This window comes from Channa argus, chromosome 12, assembly GCF_033026475.1.
Source record: "Channa argus isolate prfri chromosome 12, Channa argus male v1.0, whole genome shotgun sequence".
In the NCBI taxonomy this organism is placed as follows: domain Eukaryota; kingdom Metazoa; phylum Chordata; class Actinopteri; order Anabantiformes; family Channidae; genus Channa; species Channa argus.
Genome location: NC_090208.1, coordinates 6,711,123 through 6,733,036, shown reverse-complemented (window position 1 = coordinate 6,733,036; position 21,914 = coordinate 6,711,123). Strand labels below are relative to the sequence as shown.

The 21,914-nt window shown below is 39.1% G+C and overlaps 2 protein-coding genes across 4 annotated transcripts; both read right to left on the bottom strand.

Annotated features, from left to right (window-relative positions):
- Positions 1–967: 967 nt before the first annotated feature.
- LOC137137182 (zinc finger protein 724-like) lies at positions 968–9,356 on the bottom strand. 3 transcript variants are annotated; one of them, XM_067523120.1, is made up of 7 exons: positions 8,972–9,356; positions 8,480–8,597; positions 7,825–7,940; positions 7,165–7,409; positions 6,950–7,092; positions 5,112–6,429; positions 968–3,706 (listed from the first exon to the last, which is right to left on the bottom strand). In XM_067523120.1, the coding sequence occupies exons 1-7, from the start codon at positions 9,204–9,206 to the stop codon at positions 3,548–3,550; spliced, it is 2,334 nt and encodes a 777-aa protein (XP_067379221.1). In that variant the 5' UTR covers positions 9,207–9,356; the 3' UTR covers positions 968–3,547. The 3 variants fall into 3 exon arrangements, with proteins under 3 accessions (XP_067379221.1, XP_067379219.1, XP_067379222.1); XM_067523118.1 differs by having other exon boundaries at positions 1,410–3,706; positions 5,112–6,432; positions 8,972–9,354; XM_067523121.1 differs by having other exon boundaries at positions 1,414–3,706; positions 5,112–6,432; positions 6,950–7,074; positions 8,972–9,352.
- Positions 9,357–10,109: 753 nt separating this feature from the next.
- Positions 10,110–14,982, bottom strand: LOC137138082 (zinc finger protein basonuclin-2). Its single transcript, XM_067524988.1, has 7 exons — positions 14,962–14,982; positions 14,389–14,491; positions 13,555–13,724; positions 13,412–13,477; positions 12,819–13,229; positions 11,755–12,325; positions 10,110–10,921 (listed from the first exon to the last, which is right to left on the bottom strand). The coding sequence occupies exons 1-7, from the start codon at positions 14,980–14,982 to the stop codon at positions 10,110–10,112; spliced, it is 2,154 nt and encodes a 717-aa protein (XP_067381089.1).
- Between the last annotated feature and the right edge of the window lie 6,932 nt (positions 14,983–21,914).

Sequence of the window (21,914 nt, the reverse complement as noted above, 5' to 3'; positions counted from 1 at the left end):
CGTGGATTTTTATCACAAAAAACCAATAGATTGCTATTTTTTCTCAACATCGTGTGGCGCTATATAACGATACACTACAGGTCAGGTGAATGAAAAAAAATCACAGTAAACTGACAGTAAACTCCTTTTTCCCCCCTCTTGTTTTCTGTACCTCTCTTCTTTAGGTGTCCATTCGTATAAATATGTCAGTCAACTTCTCTTCAACTGATAATTTCTCATCCTCCATCTCATCCTTTGATCTTCAAATACACCCATGTTTCAGGTCTGGAAGGAGCATCTTTGTCTTTGCCGCTCACTCCATCATTAATCTTCTCCTCCTCCCTCTCTTCATCTTCATCCTCTACCTGGGTTACCAGCAAATGAGGCAACAACACTCCATTTCAACGACAGCTACAAGTCACTCTGACCTCTTCACCTATCATGCCACCGCCATGGAGCTGAATGAATTCTTGGCATTAATTGTTATTTTTGCTGGTGGTTACATGGCTCTTCCAGAGATGATGCTGGGAGGTTTGTGTATCTGCTATATAGTTTCCTTTGGACAGGGTCTGTTTCAAATCCTCACCTGTGTGGACCACTACCTGGCCATTGTTCACCCCATCACGTACCTGCATATGAGACAAGCAAGCAGAGTCCGGATCAGAAGCCTCATAGGATGTGTTTGGTTACTGAGCTTTGGGTGGATGGCTGTGTGGCTTCTAACCAGCTCCCTCACATTTTTCATCGTGCATTGCTGCTGTGTGGTTTTCACTTTAATTATCGTCTCTTTTTGCAGCATTTCCGTTCTCTGTGCTCTCATGCGCAAAGGGCCAAGGGAAGTGGGTGGGAACAAGAAGCAGGTTGACCACTCAAAGAAGAGGGCCTTCTACACCATCATGGCTATAATGGGACTGCTTGTGATTAGGTTTGTGGGGAATCTGACCAGCAATATAATATACAAGTCAAAAGTGGTGAACGCAGATAACTATTGTGTGGTGTTAATGTCCACAGTCTGGTTAGATCTGCCCAGCAGTTTGGTGTTACCCCTGCTGTTTCTACAACGGATAGGTAAACTACAGTGCTGCAAACAAAAGAATTAATCTGGATGACAGTCGTTACTGTGAAACCACATTTTGCAGGTCACATCAGAGATAAAGGATCCCATCATGTCAGTTTCAAAAGTCCAGTTATTTTTACAATACTATAGGCTAGGTTGAGCTTTAGTCTATGCAGTGGACATCTAGACGGAAAAATATAGTCTATTAGTTGTGTGAGGCTGTATTATTACCAACTCATATGAGGGATTGAGTGGGGAAAGTCAAAGCAAATTGGTATCATAAAGCTTTTGATTATGTATTTATGTACATGTGATATTTTTTCATTCAAATAAAATACATTTACAAAGATTTCAAACAAACTTCTTTCATATTGCCATAATGAGGTATTGTTTGTAGAATCTTATAAAATAAAGAATTTAATCGATTTTGAAATAAGGGTTTAACAAAAAACGGGAAAACTTTCTGTATGCACTGTATGTTGTTGTTAGTCTGAGGTTGCATTTGACTAATACTAAGACCCACTGTGAGCAGATGATTTTTATCATGTAAACTATACTAACTTTTGCACATGTATATTCATTTACAAGATGCTGTTCTGATCATGGGAGTCCGTTTTTTTATTTTGCTTGATGTAGGCCAATAATTTGACCCTTCTGATACAGTTTCCACAAACATGGGATGTGTATTCCACCCTGCTTGATTAAAAAATGAGAAGGTACTCATTGCATCAGATAGGGTCGAATAGCTTGTTGCCAGCTGAGACATGCTGATCACTGCAGTAACTATCCAATGAAAGGCTCTTACTTATTTGCTTAGTTAAATCCATGTGGTGACTTTTTTGGCCAGCCAGTGTATAATAACACCACCATGGACACTGAACCAGGCTGCTGTGTGAAATGACAGAATTTGAATAAACACAATCTGAATAAACAATCTTTGTTCAGGAGTTATTTGAATCCTGCAAAATGTTCTTCTTAATGGACGGATCAAATAAACCACAGCTGAATATTGTTACATAGTTGACATAGTTTAAGATAGTTGTAAACTTAGAAGAATAAACCATTAAGTTGGAGCATAATGTGCATTGTATGATATGATAGTGACATAAGAATATAATTACAGAACATATAACAATGTTTCATTTAAATAAAGGTATACATTTTATAATAACAGAATTTCACTTCTTTCATCTGTATGCAATTCGTGCACCACACACAAACCAATGTAGAGATGATTATCAGAACATTCAAATAATGGTCCAGCTGAACTGACCACGGTGAGAAACAATCCTGGGAAAAATGTATTTGCCTTTTGTAATTTACCGTAAAAAATGATGTAGTGAAATATCGGTTGCAAAGAAAAAAATCCAAATCAGTCCTTTTCTTACTCGTTCCACATACACACCTGCACCTGTTAAATCAGACACGTATGTCTGATGTTTATGTTCATGTGACCTACCAGTGAACAGCATTCAAAGTTTAGAGACGCAGATGAAAGAATTCAATAAGGATCTCTGCTGAGGTGGGTTTACTTTAAAAGTTTGTTTAAGATTTGTTTACAGTTTCAGTTTGTTTGGTGTGACAATATTGTTGAATACATTGTTGGTGGTTTATAATTTGATTCTTTGTTGAAGAATCATCAGTGTATCATTCATAGCTTGTGTTAAAATGCTTTCTCACATATTAAAATTCACATTTAGTCTGTTTATAAACGTTTTTATATATGTGCTAAATCTGTAATTCTTATGAAGCAAAAAACGGTTTTAAATCCTTGTTTGTTGACTTAATATTGGGGGGAAATTTCTTCTAAAACCACCATTACATTTTTTTTTGTTGTTGTTGTTGTTAAAGCAGATAATAGCTCTGAAAACTGAAGACCAGTTGTCCGATAAAACAATCAGCAAACACTACTGCTGCCTGTTGTAAAAACTGGAAACAAAAAGTATAAACCTGAGAAAAAAGCTAATGTTTTGTGGGGATAGATTTGATCATCAGAGCTACTAAACTAGGTAGTTTTTACTTCACTGTTAAAACAAATAACATAGGGGTAAAAGTTGGAGTCAAAATAAAGTTCACGTTTAGTTGTTTTACCTGGGATTTTAATCCAATCTTACAACGGTAAATTAACCATGTTTTGATTTCATTTTAACATTCTCTCTCCCCCCTCTCTTTTCAGCTTCCCCTTTTGTCCATTTTCCTCTTTAGGTCTAAATAAGTATGTCAGTCAACTCCTCTTCCTTTGCTGATCTCTCACTTTTTCCTCCTCCCCTCTCGTCTTCTAACTTATCATTTCACTCTCTCAACAACTCTTGTTTTACATCCCAAACGAGCATTTTTATCTTCTATGCTTTCTCCATCACCAACCTCCTCGTCCTCCCTCTCTTCATCGTCGTCCTCTACCTGGGTTACCAACAATGGAGACAACAAGGCTCAATTCATATGACAGCAACAAGTAACTCTGACCTCTTCATCTACCACTCCATTGCCATGCAGCTGATTGTATTCTTGGGGTTAACTGTTTTTTTTTGTGGTGGCTTCATCCATGTCCCAGAGATGATGAGCGGAGGTCTCTACAGCTGGTCTATAATTTCCCTTGGTCAGGCTATGTTTCATATCCTCACCTGTCTGGAGCGCTACCTGGCTGTTGTTCATCCCATCACCTACCTGCATCTGAGACAAGCAAGTGGGGTCAGGATCAGAAATGTCAGCACTGGATGCATTTGGTTACTGACCTTTGGATGGCTGCCTGTATGCTTTTTCACCAGCTCTACATTAAATATGATTGTGTATTGCAGCTGTATGGCCATCTTTTTAATGGTGAGCTCATTTTGTAGTGTTTCAGTTGTCTGGGCTCTCAGGCGCCCAGGGCCAGGAGGGGGTGGGAACAAGGAGCGTGTTGGCCAATGCAAGAAGAAGGCTTTCCATACTATCATGACCATGATGGGGGTGCTTTTCTTTAGATTTGGTGGGAATCTGATTGGTAATGTGATATACAATTCAGCATTAGTGAACTCTGATAACTATTGTGTTGTGCTGTTGTTTATATTCTGGATCGACCTGCCCAGCAGTTTGGTGTTACCTCTGCTGTTTCTCAACCGCATTGCAAAACTACAGTGTTGCAAAAAGTGTTGCAGACATTTCTGAATCTCAATGACAAATGTATTAAATGTGAAATTATAAATTATTTTGTAAGATGTGTCATTTAAATGTTTAAAAACTTAATAGCTGTTAAGTCAACATCTTATTCATTTGTATGAGTTAGCAGGAGTTAAAATAGTAACAGATACAGAAAATCGCATGTATCTGGTACTTAATATCTGTATTTAAAGTAAGTGTGTGATTAACACAATTAAATATGAATGTTCTACTATAGTAACACGCTTGTGAGTCATGAATATTCTTACAAAGTTCTAGCTGTCAACGAGGGTGAAAATAAAAATTGTAAAACAGAAGTAATGTCGCGTTTCCCAAACCAGTCACAGCACACGACAGTGCCTATGTAAATTCTGACATGGAAACAGATTTGCTGTGCGCCTAATGCAAATGTAGGTTGCTTAGGTAATCTGTGATTGGGACTGCAAAGCTCACTTGAAGTGATGTGGTCACATCAAAGACAATCTTTGATAACCTTTTATGAAATCTAAGGCTGTGGTTAATAGCAAAATTAGTGCTCAACCCTCAAATTAACTCAAGAACCTTGCTTAAACTTTTATTTACATACAATTTTTAAATTCCCTCCATAGGGTTCTGAAATGATTCTAAAATGATGAGCATGGCAAACATTACAACTACTTAATGCTAACGTTTAGATTAAAGCACTGTTACTGTAGTTGTGAAGTCTTTGTCTTGTTTTTGCTACTTGTATCATAGACATAAAATTTACCTTTATCTGACAACATAATATAGACTGAACAGTCTGACAATGATCTCTGATTAGACCAAATATTTTATTAAGAGTCATCATGCATAGTGTGACAGGCAATGAACCCAAACATTTGTTATTGCACTATTATCTTTGTTTTCTGTAAAGAACAAACTTTTGTCTGTCTTACTGTTACACTGCTGCTTCTCCTACCTGGTGGCTCTTCGTGTGAGTTTTCAGACAGTGGCTCTGAGTAAAGGCTTTGTCACAGAGGGTACACTTGTATGGTCTCTCCCCATTGTGGGTCCTCATGTGGACCGTCAGGTGAGTTTTGCGAGCGCATGCTTTTCCACAAATGCCACAGACGAATGCCTTGACACCTGTATGGACTGTCAGGTGGTCGTCCAGATTGCTCTTGCGTTTGAAGGATATGCCACAGTCTGGACAGCGGTAAGGTGTCTCTCCAGTGTGGACCCGCATGTGAATCGTCAAGGGTCCTTTGGTTGTGAATCCCCTGCCACATTCACCACAGCAGTATGGCTTCTCGTTCGTGTGCCTTCTCATGTGAATCTGTAGCTGCTTGCTCGTCAAGAACATTTTGCAGCAAACATCGCAGAGGTACGATCTCTCTCTGTTCATGTGAGTCTTCTCATGTTGTCTTAGTGTTCCAATTAGTTTGAAACGCTTCCCACACAGCTGACAGCTGTGAGGTCTTTCCCCTGTATGGATAAACTTGTGACGGGACAAAGATCTGTAGTCGCTGAGGGATTTGCCGCAAACGCCACAGAGATGCATCTTCTTGTTGTTGTGCGTCCTGTGGTGAGCTTTTAACTGCTCCTTCAGTTCAAACACTTCAGGGCAAGAGTAACATTTGTGTAGCTTACTTGCCCCATGACGTTTTCGGTGATTCTCCAGGGACAATTTTAATGCAAACATATCGTGGCAAACATCACATTGGTACGGTCTCTCCCCTGAGTGGGCAGCCACATGCTCATTGAGACTGAGAATACTGTGGAAAGACTCCCCACAAATGTGACATTTATCAGTTTTGTGTTGGTAGCGAAGATGATCTTTCAGTGCCTCTGCGGATTCTGAGAGCTGTCCACAGACTCCACAAGGACTTCCTAAATCATTGACATGACACCATACGTGTTTGACAAATTTGACTTGTGAGTTGTGCAGCGCTCCGCAGACTTTGCAGGAGAGAACAGCATCAACGATCTTGGTCTTTGTTTCAGTGGTTTTTACACAAGAACGCCTGGCTTTAGGTTTCTTTGCCTTATTTGACTGGAATTCAGCGACACATTGCCTCAGCTGCTTATCACTCTTGTCTGGTTCCAGGACATTGTTGTTGTCATTAGCCTCTTTATCACTACCATCCCCTTTACACTCAACTGTAGAGTGGGACACCACATCCTCAGCTACTTCTGAAATTATACAATATTCAGCCTCTCCTTCCATGTCTTGTTGGTATTGCGTTAAGCTGGTGGACAGAACTTCCACTCTGCTATCTTCAACCTCCTGAATACGGCTACTGAGGGACACAAGAGAAAGAAATAGAGGAACACATCAACAAGTCTGTCAGATATTATGTCATATTGCCAAAAGTACGTACTGTAGGCACCTTTTTATAATCGGTGAGTTCAGCAGCCTCAGCAACCCAAACTGGTAAAAGCTGCACTGAGGCAATCATACAGTTATGTACTGTGGTCTGTAGAAGACTGTAGAAACTAATTAAAGAGATCTGTGACTCCTATTCTGGTATCATATTGATGAACTGCATTTCCAATAACACAGTTACCATGACACTATATGTTATTTTCCAACCACATCTTTTGGTTTACAAGAGTGGAGGCTTCACTTGAAGCAATGCACCTCTGTGCAGAGAGCTTTTTTGTTGTTTAAAATCAAGGCATTTATCAGTTTGAATGACCACTAACAATTTTATTTAGTTCCACTTATGCTAAATATAATTTTTGTGGACAATTTAGTGCTTCCAGCTTTGCTTGCTTTGCTTTTAGGCCTGTAGTGTATATTTATTTTAGAAATACCTTGTTTGTGGCCTCGTTTCATCACATGTCAACACAGCAGAGGTGGAGAGAGAATCTTGGATGCTCATGTCTTGTGTTGGTAGAGGATGAATCTCTTCCTCATTAGGCGGACATTTATTTTGTGCCTGGAAAAATAAAGAGGTCTAATTCCATTTTGCATCTGTAAAAAAAAATTCTATTTTCAAAAACATTTGAAGAGCAACAAACTAAGCTACCTTCAGTCTGATATACAGTGTTGACTTCCCTAATCCTGTACAGCTGACATGTCTGTGGATCTCCTCTGGTGTTACTGTCTTTAGTCTCAGTTGCTGCAGCCTACGTGTCTTGTTGGATGTTAAGATATCAAAATATTTCTTATCACCAGTCAGCTGAGGGAAGGTTGCCCTCAGCAGGTCCAGAAACTCAGCCTCCTGCAGGCCACAAGGACACTTCAGCTTCACCATATGACAATTCTTCAAAACTGAAAGGGGAGTCAAGCACAACACAATCAGAACACTTCTAAAAGGTTTATTTTGTATGAATAATCTAATAGGGCTTTAGATCTGTGGTTGCCAAACTCTTTATAAAACCAGACACTGTTTTTTATGTATTTAGCAGTTAAAATTAAAGTGCAAACATATATTATTAAAACTACAAAGAGGGAGAGAGGTTAATTACTTACGATAGAATCACAACAGATTTTCTACATGAAAACACTACATCCTGAATGCTCAGCTGATAAAACCACAACTGTGTGGTTTGATATCACAACATGTGAATTTGTGTTTGAGTCAAGTAAACTTTTAAAGTAGATAAGCTGGACAGGGGTTCAGGTTTGGTTCTAAGGTTCTTTGCACAAGGCAGTCAGATCACTTTATTTTTTTACTGTTCTTCACCATTTTTTGACAGAACTTCAGTATGTGGGTCCTGCAGGATGCAGATACTGAGATGTACATAATCCTGTGTCTTGCATATCAGAGGTCTGCTGTGCTTCCTCTTCTTAAACCGACCTCTGGAGGAAAATAAAACATGAAGATTGACAGCAGGTTACATATACAACACATACAGCTGTATAGAGTATGAGTTTAGAATTGCAATCAGACAGTCAAGTTGCAGTTAACATCCATGCATATCCAGACTCATGCTGTATCAGGTCATCCATAAGTTTAAATTGTATATATACAATTCTCATGGAGTTATAATATATAAAACTGCCACCGTGATAATAAAAATGGATGTGTATTTTGCTTATTATTTGCAATTTGCAAACTAAACTGTTCTTCTTCATTTTAATAATGTCCTGATTTTAGATTTCTCTTATGGCAGACTTTTTCTTTTTTGTTTTATTTCAGAAAACAAAAGTGGAAACTAAGATTTCTCTTTATATCTGTCTTAAGCATTTCTACTTTTTTAATACAGTAATTCAATCTGTATTACACCTGAAATTATTTAGCTATAAATATATAAACTTTTATTATTTTTCAATGTTGAACCTATTCATGTCTGACTTGCATGAAGATTCAAAAATAATAGCAAAATGTATGCTGGAACCTTGATGGAGTTTGATTATTCAGGCTTTCCTGGTTTTCCAGACACTTAGGTAACACATCCTCCTCTTTTTCAACCTCATCTTCCTCGTCATGGCAGAGGCTCCTGCTGCACTTCACATCTAAAAAAAGTTAAATATATATGTGAAAACATATGTGAAGTTTAGCAAAAGAGCTTCTTTAACAGAATGTACCAACCCATCAAGCCTACACAGAACATTGTGGATCGATTTAACATTATTATTATTATTATTATTATTATTATTATTATTATAACTTTTGTTATAATTTATCATATATAATATTTATTTACATATTTATCCAATTTATCAGATAATTTACTATCAATTTTGTATCCACAATGTTGTTTGTGGGCTTGATTTGTTGGTACATTCTGTTAAAGACGCTCAAACTTCATTAACCAAAATCTAGTATTTCTTTCAGTACTTTGTTCATTTCAAGGCATCAAAACTCAGACCCAGAAATTCCAACGAACCGGATTTGCGGAGTGTGACCTCAGTCTGTTGGAAAACCTCCAGCTGCTTTTTCTGTCGGTCGATCTCCTGCCTGAAGCCCGAAGCCTCCTCCTCGTATCCGGCTATGAGTTTGTCTACGGCGGTCAAAATTTCCCGGGAGGCAGCGACGAGTCTCTCGGTGACAAATTCTCTCAAGAATTCGGCATTAGCCGTTTTGCTCAAGGACTCAGTAGTATTCGCTGTATTTCTATCCATCGTGTTACCTGCAGCCCTAATATTTTATGTAAAGGTTATTGTTTACTAGCTGCAAGCGTTTCCGGTGCGTGGTGCGTGCATAAATGTTACCCGAGTAAAAAGCGAAACTTGCGCCTACAGTTCCGTTTCATCATGACAGAGAGTAAGCAATGATTTTTGCATAGGCACAGTATGAGTATGCAAATTACATATTTGTTGTTCGAAAGAGCAATAAAACATTTGTCCTAAACGAGGGAAAATGTAACAAAACTAAAAAGCTTTAAATATATATATATATATATATATATATATATATATATATATATATATATATTTACTATTTTACTATTGATGAACAACTATGCATTTGTGTTTTGTTCAATGAAACTTTCTACACAAAAGGGTTTATAGTCTTCACTTTTAAAGGAAACCTTAATTGTCTTTTTTGGCTTCAGCCTATAGTGTTTACAGTTGCTCTGCACACGCAAAGGCAGGAGAAAATCCAGAGATGTTAGAGGAGGGTGGGCATTGTATCATTTTAGTCTCTCCAGGACATTAAAAGTGATGCATTTGACTGTTCATATGAAAAGTGAAAGAAGTATAGTTTATATCAGGCATTTTATTATTTTAGCATTTCACACAGCTGGGGTTCAGAGGAATTAGGTCTGTGGTTTTAGATTTGAAATCTGCTCATACAGTCTACTAATTATGCTACTGTAGCTAACTGAAGATTTTATTGCAGTTATCAATTATCAATCAGTTCAAAGACCTATTTCAATTTTATAAAAATACAATGAACCTGAATATTGATTCAAATGTATGAAATAAAGCAAAGAAAACCAGTGGGACACCAGTGTTACCTCATGTTTATTCAGGAACAAAAACAGTTAATTCCTGAGTGGGAAGTTTTGTTGTGACAAACCTTCAACACTCTTGCTCTTCCCTGTTTGACCTCTTCTTCAGCTCATCTCTCTCTATTTTTACCGGCATGCTCGATTTCCTGGGCTTCTTCTTTGGCAGAGGGTCACCTGAGTCCCACCTTTGCTGCTGATTCGTAACTGGGGCGGCGTAAGCGTCTCCCTGTTTTCCTTCTGTGATGTCACACAACACAGACTGATTGTTGGAGTTTGCCATGGTGCTGGGGGTGGGATCAGGTGCATTGCAGCTGAGCGAGTGATGACAGCGTTTAGGTTTCTCTGCCACAGGAACAACCAAGGGCCCAATGGAGGGGGGTGAGCCCAGCGGGGAAGCACAGTGACTGGGGAGGAGTAGAGGAGGAGGTGCAGCCTGGAGGTGCAGGTTGGATCTGTAGGTAGAGTCATTCGGGGTGAAGCGCTGGGTGTCATTGTGTGGTACAGGGTGAGAAGATAGAGGAGGGGAGTCAGCGTGAGAATAATTGTCATGTTGGGAGACTGTATGGCCGTTTACTCTCGTTTTCATTGTGTATGCATTATCATCATCCTGTTGGCAGTGTGTGTTGTAAACCTTTTTGTCCCTGCACATACGTGTGTGAGTGTTGTGTATGTTTCTACGAGGCCGTTTAGCCTCATTTATCTGTGTTTCAGGTTTTTTGTGAATGTGTGTGTCTCTGTTGGTGCTGGTGTGTAGTCGTGGGTTTGGGTTTGCACTGTGCCGGTTCCGGCTACGCAGTGAACTGAAGACCATTGTGCAGCCTGCCACCGTACAGCGATGTTTGATCTTCAGATGGACGGCGTTGTAGTGAATCTTCAGTGTTCCTGCACAAACAGAAGAAAACTTGTGCTGTTCTTAAGTTGGTAGAAATGTACTTTACTTCACAGCAGGTGCTTGTGGAATGGAAACTACCTGAAAGAGAAAATCTGGCATATATGGAATTTGGAGACACAAGATTAGTGGAAAACAGTACTAAAGATGTTCTAAATACATACTAAATAATAGCAATAACAACTCTGCCTCCTCATTTCTCCCTGTAGTCTGTAGGTGTACGAAGAAAACTAGTCACTTGGTGATGATAAAGTAGGGGATCTCAAACTGGCACCTGAAGAAAATAGGACACAAGACCGGCAGAGGACCTCAAACTGAACTTCTTGGACCCCTAAGAATCAATAGTTGTAGTAGACTTTGTATTGAACCCTGGGAAAGTCCAAGATCAGAAGAGGATTCATACAGGACCTGGAATAAATCCCTGTACAATTTCCATACACAAGATTAGTATAGAATCACCAACTGAACCCTGTAAAACCTGAAGACACAACACTAGACACAACCCTCTAAACTGAAACTTTGATAAGCCCGAGGCACAAGATTTGCAAAACACATTCAATCTTAGCTATATGGAAGAGATGTGTGAAATGCAAAAATAAACGATGCCATGGCAGAAATAGTGACAGAAACTTCAAGGAATGGAACCCTTCTGTTACCCAAAGATACAAAATCAGCAGAGGATCTTGGATGAACCCTGTGGAACCTTAAGACAAGACATTACCCTTAAATGGAACCTTCTAGAACTCTGTCATACCAAATACTGAAAGTTGAGCTAGAAGAGTAATTCATATAGGATCAGACTGCAACAGCGTCACGGGGTTCTTACCTTTATCATAGAAGCTTTTCCCACAAACTCCACAGCAGACTCTTCCCTTCCGACCTCCTGTGAGAGAAGGAGAGGGTAAAGAGCAGAGGGACGAAGGGAGAGGAGGAAGGGAGGAAGAAAATGGGGATCTGGGAGGAGGACAGAGGAAGGAGGAGGAGAAGGATGGGAGAGGATGGAAAGAGGAAGAAGAAATGTCTTGCAACTTCTGGGAACTCTTCAGCAGAGGGGAGGAAGAGAAGGACATGGGTGAATAGAATGATGAAGAGGAATGCATAAGTGAGGAGTTTAAGGAAGGAGAGAGTGAGCCATTCTCCTGTTTGGTCATTCCCCTGCGAAGGTCAGGCTCGTGAGGGTTGTGGAGCTGGTGGTTTTGTTGCCACAGAAATTGGGCAGATTTCGGCTTGTCGGGGTCCACCTTGATTTTTAAAGCCAGTTCATCTTTGGATTTTGGTAAAATTGGATCATCTGCATGTCTCTCTCGTCCTCCATCCTGCCTGTGTCTCTCCATCAGTTTGGTCCCACTGGGCATCTGTAGACACTCTCTTAGTTTGGTGGGAGGAAGAAACTCCTGCTTTTAATGGAAAAACAAAAGAGAAAGTGTCGTGGTCAAAGTAAGCGCATATTACTTCCCAAGTATATAAATAAACAGCCCTTTTTTTTAGAAGGTTCGCATAGTTGCTATTTTTGCTTTTCCACTGTATAGTACCGGCTCAACTTCACACAACCCTACTGGTCTTTTTTTGAGTTTCCTTCGAGGAAAAGTTGTGGATCCTACTTGCTGTGCATACTTTTGGACATACATACTTTTAATATGTCCACTAAAAGGTTTCCACAAGAGCTGATGTGGAAGATTTCAGCTGTTTCTGAAAAAAAAAAGCTTTCCTTCAACATTTAGAGTGGAGCTGAGCTGGTACCAAGTTTATGTTGACTCATAAGTTTATGTTTGCCTGTATGTCATTTAGAATTTGTCCAGAATCAAACACTGGCATTAACTTTTAAGGAAGTTTTCTAGTTGGAGAACAAAGAAGGTTACAAAAACCTTTTGCCGTCTTTAATTTAATTACCTTGGCGGAAGGAGCCAAACAGTGGGCTGTACAGCTTGGAAATTTGACAGGCAGCAGCAAAGACAGCCCTCTTGGAATGTCCTCAAAATGTTGAACAGTTTTGTGATTGGGAGGACTGTTCTTTTCAAAATCACAGATGTCAGCCACCAAACGTGAATCTCCTCTTGTGTTCCTGTATACTCCTGAAGTCCTCTCATTCCGCTCCATGAATGTGCTGATGCTCGCCTGGCAGTTCTTTGGGACAGTGTTTACCTCTGCATCAGAGAAGTAATTGACAGCGGTGAAGCACTGAAGCGTCATCAACTCAACGATGGGGCGTGTCTCACCAAAACGAAGGAACTGCTTGAGGACAAGCAGCTCTTCTTCAGGAGTCACCATCAACCAGCGGTCCAACACCTTACCACTGGGATACTGGAGAGACATTGCGTTAAAGATTTGTTTAAGATGAAAGACTGGATGACAGTTTTCTCTCAAGCTCTTGGCTGGTTCTTTGTCAGCTCAGCTGCTTCAGATAATGATTTTAAATAAAAGTGAAAGCATTAGCAGAAACTGAAAATCATGCTGCCAACAGTTTTAAGAGTACTGTGATTTACCTGCAGCATATACCCTCTAACATAATCTCCCAAGCTCCAGCCCAGTGTGTCCAGTATATGGCTGACCTACAAACCAAAAAACATGCACATTAAAAATGATGTATTGCTGTGTGACATACTGTACCTACCATATAACTGTGTACCTGGTCTGAGGTCAGGATGCTGTAGAGACGGTCCAACAGTATCTTCAGCCGAACAGGAATGGCTTGAGCTCCGTACAGGACCAGGGAGCTCAAGTCAAACACCAGCCCAGGAAGGGCCACCTCAACTGTGCAGCAGCTGGATGGAGGCTGGGCCCGGAGCTTATCTAAGGCTGGTGAAGAAGAGTGTAAAGTTTTTTTTACTTTTTCTAATACATCAATATAAAACACATGTCAAACTTTAGTTTGGTATTTATTTTTGGAATATAACAAACTCAATGAGGGTGACTCAGTTCAAAGGTCATGAAATGAGTGGGAAATTTGTTTGTCAGAGCATCAGATGTGTGTTCACCTTCTACTAGAATTGCACAGTTAGACGTGTGTGTGTGTGTGTGTTCAGGTGTTTTCTCCAGATGCTCTTGGTGATGTGATGACAGCGACACCAGATTTCTTGTCATCATGCTGACTGCAAACATCTGCAGTGTGTCTGTGTGTGTGCGTCAGGGAAGTGGGAGATGTCCAACACTGTGATGGTGTCAAACAGCAGAATTTTCTTTACGACAAAAATCCCGCAGATATGACAGATTAACAGCTTTTTAGTATTTGGTTGTTGAACGTGTGAAGTTGGATTAAGTTGAATCTGATTTGGCAATTTTCAGGGGGTTTGTTGAGATCTAACTGAATGGTTAAATAATTAACTCAACTTCCTGGTTTGTGATTTGCTTTAATGACTCAAAACTTTTTTTTTTCAGTTGGTAAATTAGCTTTTCCTGAAGGCTGTGGATAAAATTGTAAGATTTAGACAAAATCAAATAATCCTCATATGTCATGTCTTACCATGCACCACCCAGCCGTGTCCACAGCGTTCACATGATCTGAGTTGGGCACTTCCTGGTTTGAAACACACACAGCTGCAGCCAGACACTGTGCACCTGATGGACTGGTCAACAGGACAGCACACAGTTCAGAAGAGGGATAGAGATGAAACTTCTTCACAACAAAGAAGAGAGGATGAGTAGTGGTCTCTAAATTTGGTATTGATTTTCTGCAATGGCTTTTGTAGCCTGATCAATAATTAGACCAAATCTATTTTAGACAACTTTAGTCTGGCTATGATTTGACATATTCACTTCATGTTTCCCACTGTCGCTGTGCTGTATTTATAACAAGTGAATAATGGCTGATGAACTCATGTGAGCCAATCAAATCCACCAATGTCAAATTAACATGTGCTTTAATGGAGAAAACTAAAACAAAGACTCACCATGGTCAATGCCACATATTTATTTCAATGTACTTTCGGACAGAATCTAAAGTATTTGATCTTCAATGTACATGTCAGACCTTCTTGTCTTTTTAAAGCCTTAACTTCTCTGATATTATACACTGTTTCACAGATTGTCGATGTACCTCCTCGATGTCCGGAGTCATCCTCCTAACTCCTGAATCCTGCAGTAAAAACAGAAACATCAGTTCAGCTTCTTAGCCTCATGATTGGACGATTAAAACTAAAGAAACCTTTGATGCATCCCATCAGTTCAGCCAGCTACTAGCATAGTTTTGTTTTAAAACTTTGAAAAAGTAGCAATTTTGCAGTTTTTCCTCCCCTCTGCTCATTTTTAAGACAATAAAGAAGATGAAAATAATTTACTATTAATTTGAGTATTATATCTTTTATTAGTTCATTCATCTAGTTGTTTAAAGTTAAAAACGATATAGTATATTAAGAACAAAAGCAACTACTAAAAGATTTTTTTTAATTATTTAACGCATTTTATGTAGTTTTTTTGTATATTTTACATTCAGAAGTAATTTTATTAATACATTAATATTGTTATTCTTTAGTATGTTTTACATTGTTTTATGTTTTACATTTATAGATTTAAAATGATGAATGTTGAAATTTAAGTATGTAAGCAATTTTAAACCTAAAAGTATTCTAATTATATTCATTACTCTATTTTAATGAAGACATTTAAAATTTATTTTAAAGTCAATTGATTTTATTAAAATAAACAAAGTTTTAGGATGTAATAATAAAATTGATGCTAAAATATAATTAAATATATCAATACTGCTAGTTTTTAATTTTAAATCAATTAATTGAAAAAACTATTTTTAAGTTTTATATTGCTTATCCAGATAAATAAAAAGTTATTAAAAATACATCGTATACATTGTCATAAATCATTTGATTTATTTTGAATAAGATAAAAAATTGTACCCTTTTTCATTTGAACGTAAGTGAAATAAAAGTATGAATTTAAATAATACATAAATAATAACCTTAATATATAAATACAAACACATTTACATAAAAACTGAACTACAGTGTTTTATATTACAATTAAATATTTGACCATAAGCTAAAACATTTACATAATTTATACGATAGCATATAAAGATTTGTTATGTCACAATCAAAAGCCTATTTAGTAGTAATGAAATATTCAACTTACTGATATAAAATACACTGACCTGTGATTTGCTTTTTGGCTCCTAAGTTAATTACACTTTTTCTTCTTTTTTTTCCTCCTCTCTCTCTTCCTCTACTACTTTTCGTCTGTCCTTGTCGTATTTTCTTCTTGTCTTCTTACATTAAGCTTTTCATTGTCTTCATCTTATTTTTTATTCTATCTTTGCATCTTCAGAAAATCATTCGTCTTGTTTCTTTGCATCTCTGGACTGTAAAACACTTTTCTCTCTCACTCTCTTATATATACTGCATGTATACAGTGATTTTTTTTCTTTTCAGTGCTTTTCATCCGTTGACTCCTCCCTGTAACTGCACTGAATAGATGTGATTGGATGAGGATTGAGTCTCTTCCTTCTTTTTCTTCCCAAACTCTTTTGGCCCCAGGCTGACACATGATGGTGGTGATAAGTATGTTTGTAGCTTTTAAAAATGAAGCATAAGCTTCAGGTCCAAGATCAGTAAAAAACTGCTAAAACTATGAGAAGTCAAAGTTCAGATGAATGCAGACGGAGCATAAAAGAAACAAAAGGGACATTTTATGAATATTATATGTGATGGAAGTAGTTCCAATAGTTCTTCTTGTGTTACCTTAAATTCGATTGACAGATCTAAGAAAACAAATTCGTAGCAACTTTTCCATAATCTGGATGGTCATCTCCCTAAGTAGGTAAAAAAACTACAAAACTAAAGTAATTTACATTCAATATAAAGGGTGCAGCAGTAGCATCTGGAGATGGGAGGCAAAAGGCTGTGACAGCTTCCCTCCAGGTAGCAGTTCCCACCCCCCAAGGGTCAGATTGAATTAGGGTGACAGTAGGACACATGCAGATAAAAAAACACAAGTTTAAATGAATTATAATATCCAGAAAGTCTTGATGTCCTCGTCAAGTTCCCATGTCACAGAAAAACAGCATCTGTGCGGATGCAGATGCATCACAAAGCTGTATAGAGTCAACACTGGCTCAATGTCAAACAAGCTCAAGCACAAAATGCGACATAGTCTGTGAAATAGTATTTGCAAAAGTGTTACTTCATAATGAAATAAATTAAAAAGTTTCACTTTTCTCTGTTTTTCTTTTCTAACCATTTTGCATCACTCTGAAGTTGCTTTGCATCCTTGTGGTCATTTTGCTAAATGTTTTAGTCATTTTTGCTTTGTGGTCTGTATGAGATTGACTTTAGTCATTTTGCATTCATGTACTTTTTTGCAAACCTTTTTTCCATTTTTTTTCCCATCTTTTTTACCATCTTTTTCAGTTCCTCTGACTGTCTCTGTGGACTATTTGTCTCCTTTTTGTCACTTAGATTCCTTCGCAACACTCTGATGTTTCAGAGTATCTCTGAAGCCATTTTGCTTCAATTAATCTCACTTCTCACTTCTCACTCTTTGGTCTCACTTTAAACATTTTGCATCCCAGTATATCCACTTTGCTTCATTGTAGTTGTATTTCCTTGCTGTCTCTTTATCACTTTGTTGTTTTGCTTGTCTTGGTCATTTTTTAAATAGCAGGACTACATATTGCCTGTGGTCCTTTTGCATCTCTTAGTGGTCATATTTTTACTTGTAGCCCCCTGGCTCCTGGTCCTCTGCCTTGTAGGCCCACTGAGCAAACTATGCATACTATAATGTGCAGAGGATGAAGTTCAAAATCTTTCCCTCAGTGTTGACTTCGAACAATCAAAAACATCAACCACAAACACATTATTATTATGTGTCTGAGATATTCTGCTCCCTAAATTGTGTTCACAGCTTCATATTAATGTCGGCTACAGCAAACTACAAAAACTCCTGTCAGAAGTTAAGAAAAAGAGAGAAATCTGAAAGAAACATTTTCTTCCCCTGGAGCAGATATGACCTGAAATGTGTCTTTTACTGTTAATCTGAGCACACACTCACTCTCAGCCTTCTCTCACACACACACACAGAGTGAAGGTAGGACTGTTGGACAGGCTGCGCGTCAGCTGGGAGTTGGTGGACCTCTTTCTTGTTTTGATATGGTACTAATTAGAATATCAGATGATAACAGCTAGTGTGTGTGTGTGTGTGTGTGTGTGTGTGTGTGTGTGTGTGTGTGTGTGATCGCTGCCATTCGCTGACACAGATTTTGTATCTGAACATCTCAGAGGAGTCGTATTTAAAATGCAGCAGCAGCACCACCCACCTCCTCACTATACTGAGTGTGTGTGTGCGGGTGTGTGTGTGTGCACGCACATACGTACGTGTGTCCTGGTCCTGTGTTCTTGGCTCGGTCTTCTCTAAACTCACTGAACCAGGTCGCAGTAGATGTTCAACACTAAAATCACAACATAGTTGAGCAGCAGCAAGAGGAAACTCTCTATTCGTCACCACTGGAGTCTCTGACAGTCTACGATCAGAAACGGTTTACCACAAGGAGTGTGGTATCATAAAAATCAAGGCCAAATATCAAGAAATAGTTATTAAAAAAAAAAACCCCATCAGGACCAGATTCGAATATTACAATCATTAAACACTGCATGTCTGTGCATCAGTGTAACTATGTCACACTAAATAAAGATTTATTTCATGACGTAGAAATGTCATGAAAGACGCATAGAATGACCACTTTAAGAATGAATGAAGACTTAAGAGATAAATTATTATTTAATAAGTCATCTTTTCTGACTTTGACATTTAGGCAGACAGCTCTCTGTTGAAAAACACACCTGCGTTACACTAAAAGTTCCCCCCTGATCAGCTGGCAGAATAAGTTTCGCCCTCTGTCATTTTTCTGTCATTTGTCGCCACAAACGTCGGCATCAGTGGCTCAGGGGGTAAATTTTACATGACGCCAAAGTCACTGTGTGTGTGGTGGATGTTATATATTTAACAGAACATTTTAAGCCTTTTAGTGTGTGTGTGTGTGTGTCCCCTCACATATGGTTTCCCTGTCTGAATGTGTGTGTCCTTTCATTCTGCTCCCCCCACTCTTCACATCCTCCCCTCTCTCCAGTCCCTTCTCCCACCCCTCTGAGTTTGTGAGCGAGATCCCACCCCCCTTTATATCTGTGTCATTACACCGACCTAGTGTGTGAGGATTTCTCTTTGTAGCGGGTCCAACTTGGCACTGATGCCGTCACCGCTAGGGAAAGTGTGTTTTAAGTGTGTGTTTAAATGTGTGTATTGTCGCGGGTGCAAGTAGGACAGCAGGCAGGGAGGAAGAAGGACTCGCTGAGATGAAACGTAAAGTTTTGGAAATAAAACCACGGTGGTATTCGTTAGGGAGCTCCAGAAGAAAAACAGGACACTGACGCTTTCTAATTCTTTTTGTTTTCTTTTGACGTTCCAGCTTAAATGTATTTATTTATTTATTTATTTTGATACAGCATAAGGCCTTGACTTGGAAATCAAGTTAATCAGTTTATAAGTGTGACTACAGAATGTTGAGCCTGTGTGTCTCCACTCTGCACAGCCATGATATACCAGGACAGCCCCTTACAAACTAAAAATCCTGTTAGTTCTAGGAGCCAGCAGGGGATTAAAGTCCCTCACACTATTTATTCTGCTCCGTGCAACCAGCTGATGGTGTGTTTGAAAGGATAACATGGGATTAAGTGGTTTTCTTTCTTTTTTTTTTCGGACAATTTGTGGCGTTACTGAAAATCACTACATTTGGTCGACAGCTGAACATTGTCAGTTTCTTTGCACTTGAAGACTTTATGTTTAACCTGACTTCATTATGGCTCGTTAGGTAGAACTGTCTCAGGAAGGAACCCTTTATAATTTCTTTTAACTTTTCATTATGTGAGAGGTGGGGTACACCTTGGACAGGTCTCCAGTCTATCTCAGGGCCAACAGAGAGAGAGAGAGAGAGAGAGAGACATACATAGACAGACAACCATTCACACTCACATTCACACCTAAGGGCAATTTAGACATTGACCATTAAGCTGCCATGCATGTCTTTGACTGCAGGCGGAAACTGGAGGAAGCCCAATCAAGCACAAGAAGAACATGTAAACTCTACAAAAATAGGCCTCCGTCTCAGCTTTAAAGCAGCAGTGCCAATCACTCATCTGTGCTGCCTCTACATCAAAATTCTTTAGGTAATTTTAATCTATGTTAAGATCCATTGTCCTGCTGCTTCAAACAGCTTCTGTTGTTATCCTGCACATTGATCAACTTGACCCCCTCTGTGATGTCAAATCACGATTCTCCCTCCATCGTACTTCGTCACTGGGATGACGTGTTCATGTTGGGATGAGATTTCCCTTTGTAGTGATATGGGTTCTGTTTTTGCACTACATCCAGACTCAAATGGGGGTTTTCTACCCTGAAACGTGACATATGTCTGTTCCAGGGTGATGGTGGTTGCGACAGCACAACATTTTACTCTCCAAAGCAGTACGATTTTTGTCTGGAGTTTGATTTGTTTCTCCACCAATTATCAATATGATCAGAGCAAAAGCCAGTTTGAATGATGTGATAACGTTGCAAATGGGTGACACACAGTGAATAAATCAATTCCTACAACTTGTTCTAACATGAGGCTCAACATCATGTCTTCATTTGCTTTCTGTTTTCCCTGTCATGATCTCTTCATGTTGCTGTGATCCTGTTGGGCTGCTGGATGCTGCAGCTCCCCTTTTATTTTGGGATTACACGGGGAATTCATTTCTCCTCCGCCGGTTTTAGATCTGTCACTTCCTGCAGGACGAACAATCTCAGTTTTCTGGTCGAGAAGGCATTAAACTTAATCTGTCGTTTGAGAGCGGGACAAACTCTGACCGCCAACGCTGGATGTCTCCTGTTGAATAAACCTGCCATTTCAGTGTGGGGGAGCTTGTGTCAGGCCACTAAATGGCAAAAAGCCGAGTCAGCTGTCTGGTCTGTGATGCTAAGCTATGCTAGCTGCTCCACTGAAAGCAAATAACAGAAGAGTCAACAGATGAAGAAAAGAGTGTTAATTGCTCCCACTCATCACACCAGCTGCTGTCAAAAGGCTGCAAAAGACGACGAGCTCATAAAGTTTCTCATCCACACTAGTGCTTTTTAAAACTCTCCTGACTCAGTAGAGCAGTCCTCTGAACTACAGTGTTGGTGGTTCGATTCCCGGTTCCAACTGGTCTGATGTTAAAGGGTTCTTTAGAAATCATTGAGCCTCAAGTTGCCTTTGGTGTGTCGCTTTGGATAAAACCATCTGAAATATCATGAAGATCATATTGTAAGTGCCAGAAACGCAAATACTAAACACTAGGGGCCTCGGGGGACAAAGTCTAATTACTGCGTTGGCTCACGTTGGCTTCATCTACGACAAAGTAAAGACGAGAGCTGATGAGCACACAGCCCTGCTTATTCTGCACTTTAATCATCCAATAGCCACTGATAGAGCTGTGATTTGTGCCGGCAGCAAGGGACACTATGCAAAGACTTGGTGAACAGATGCTGGAAGACCATGCGGTTTAAAGATCATTTGAACCCTAATATTGGGTTCAAATAATATAAGTTGGTTATAATATTAATTTTGTTGTGGTCATTAGATGTTTTCTTGGGGTTTCTGTGTTAACTAGGGGACACAGTTTTGTGTAGAAAACACAATACTGTGAATAAACTAAACAGAGTTAAGCAAGAGGAACCTGGAAACAATCTGAAAATACAGATACCTGCAGTGGTGAACAGCCACTGTAACAAAGAGAAAAGTACAAAAGGTTATCAATTCTTTATATTTATCCCTAAAACAGGCTCAATTTTGGATGAAAAAATAGTTTGAAAGTGTAGAGTTGATTTCAAAACAGAGAGACTCCTCCAAGAAAAAGAGGGGGAAAAAAGGACAAACATCTCTAGAAGAAAGAGGAAATTCCTGTTCAGTTGAATCAGCAAAACTACAGAAGGTGTGTGTGTGTGTGTGTGTGCGCGTGTCAGCAGCTT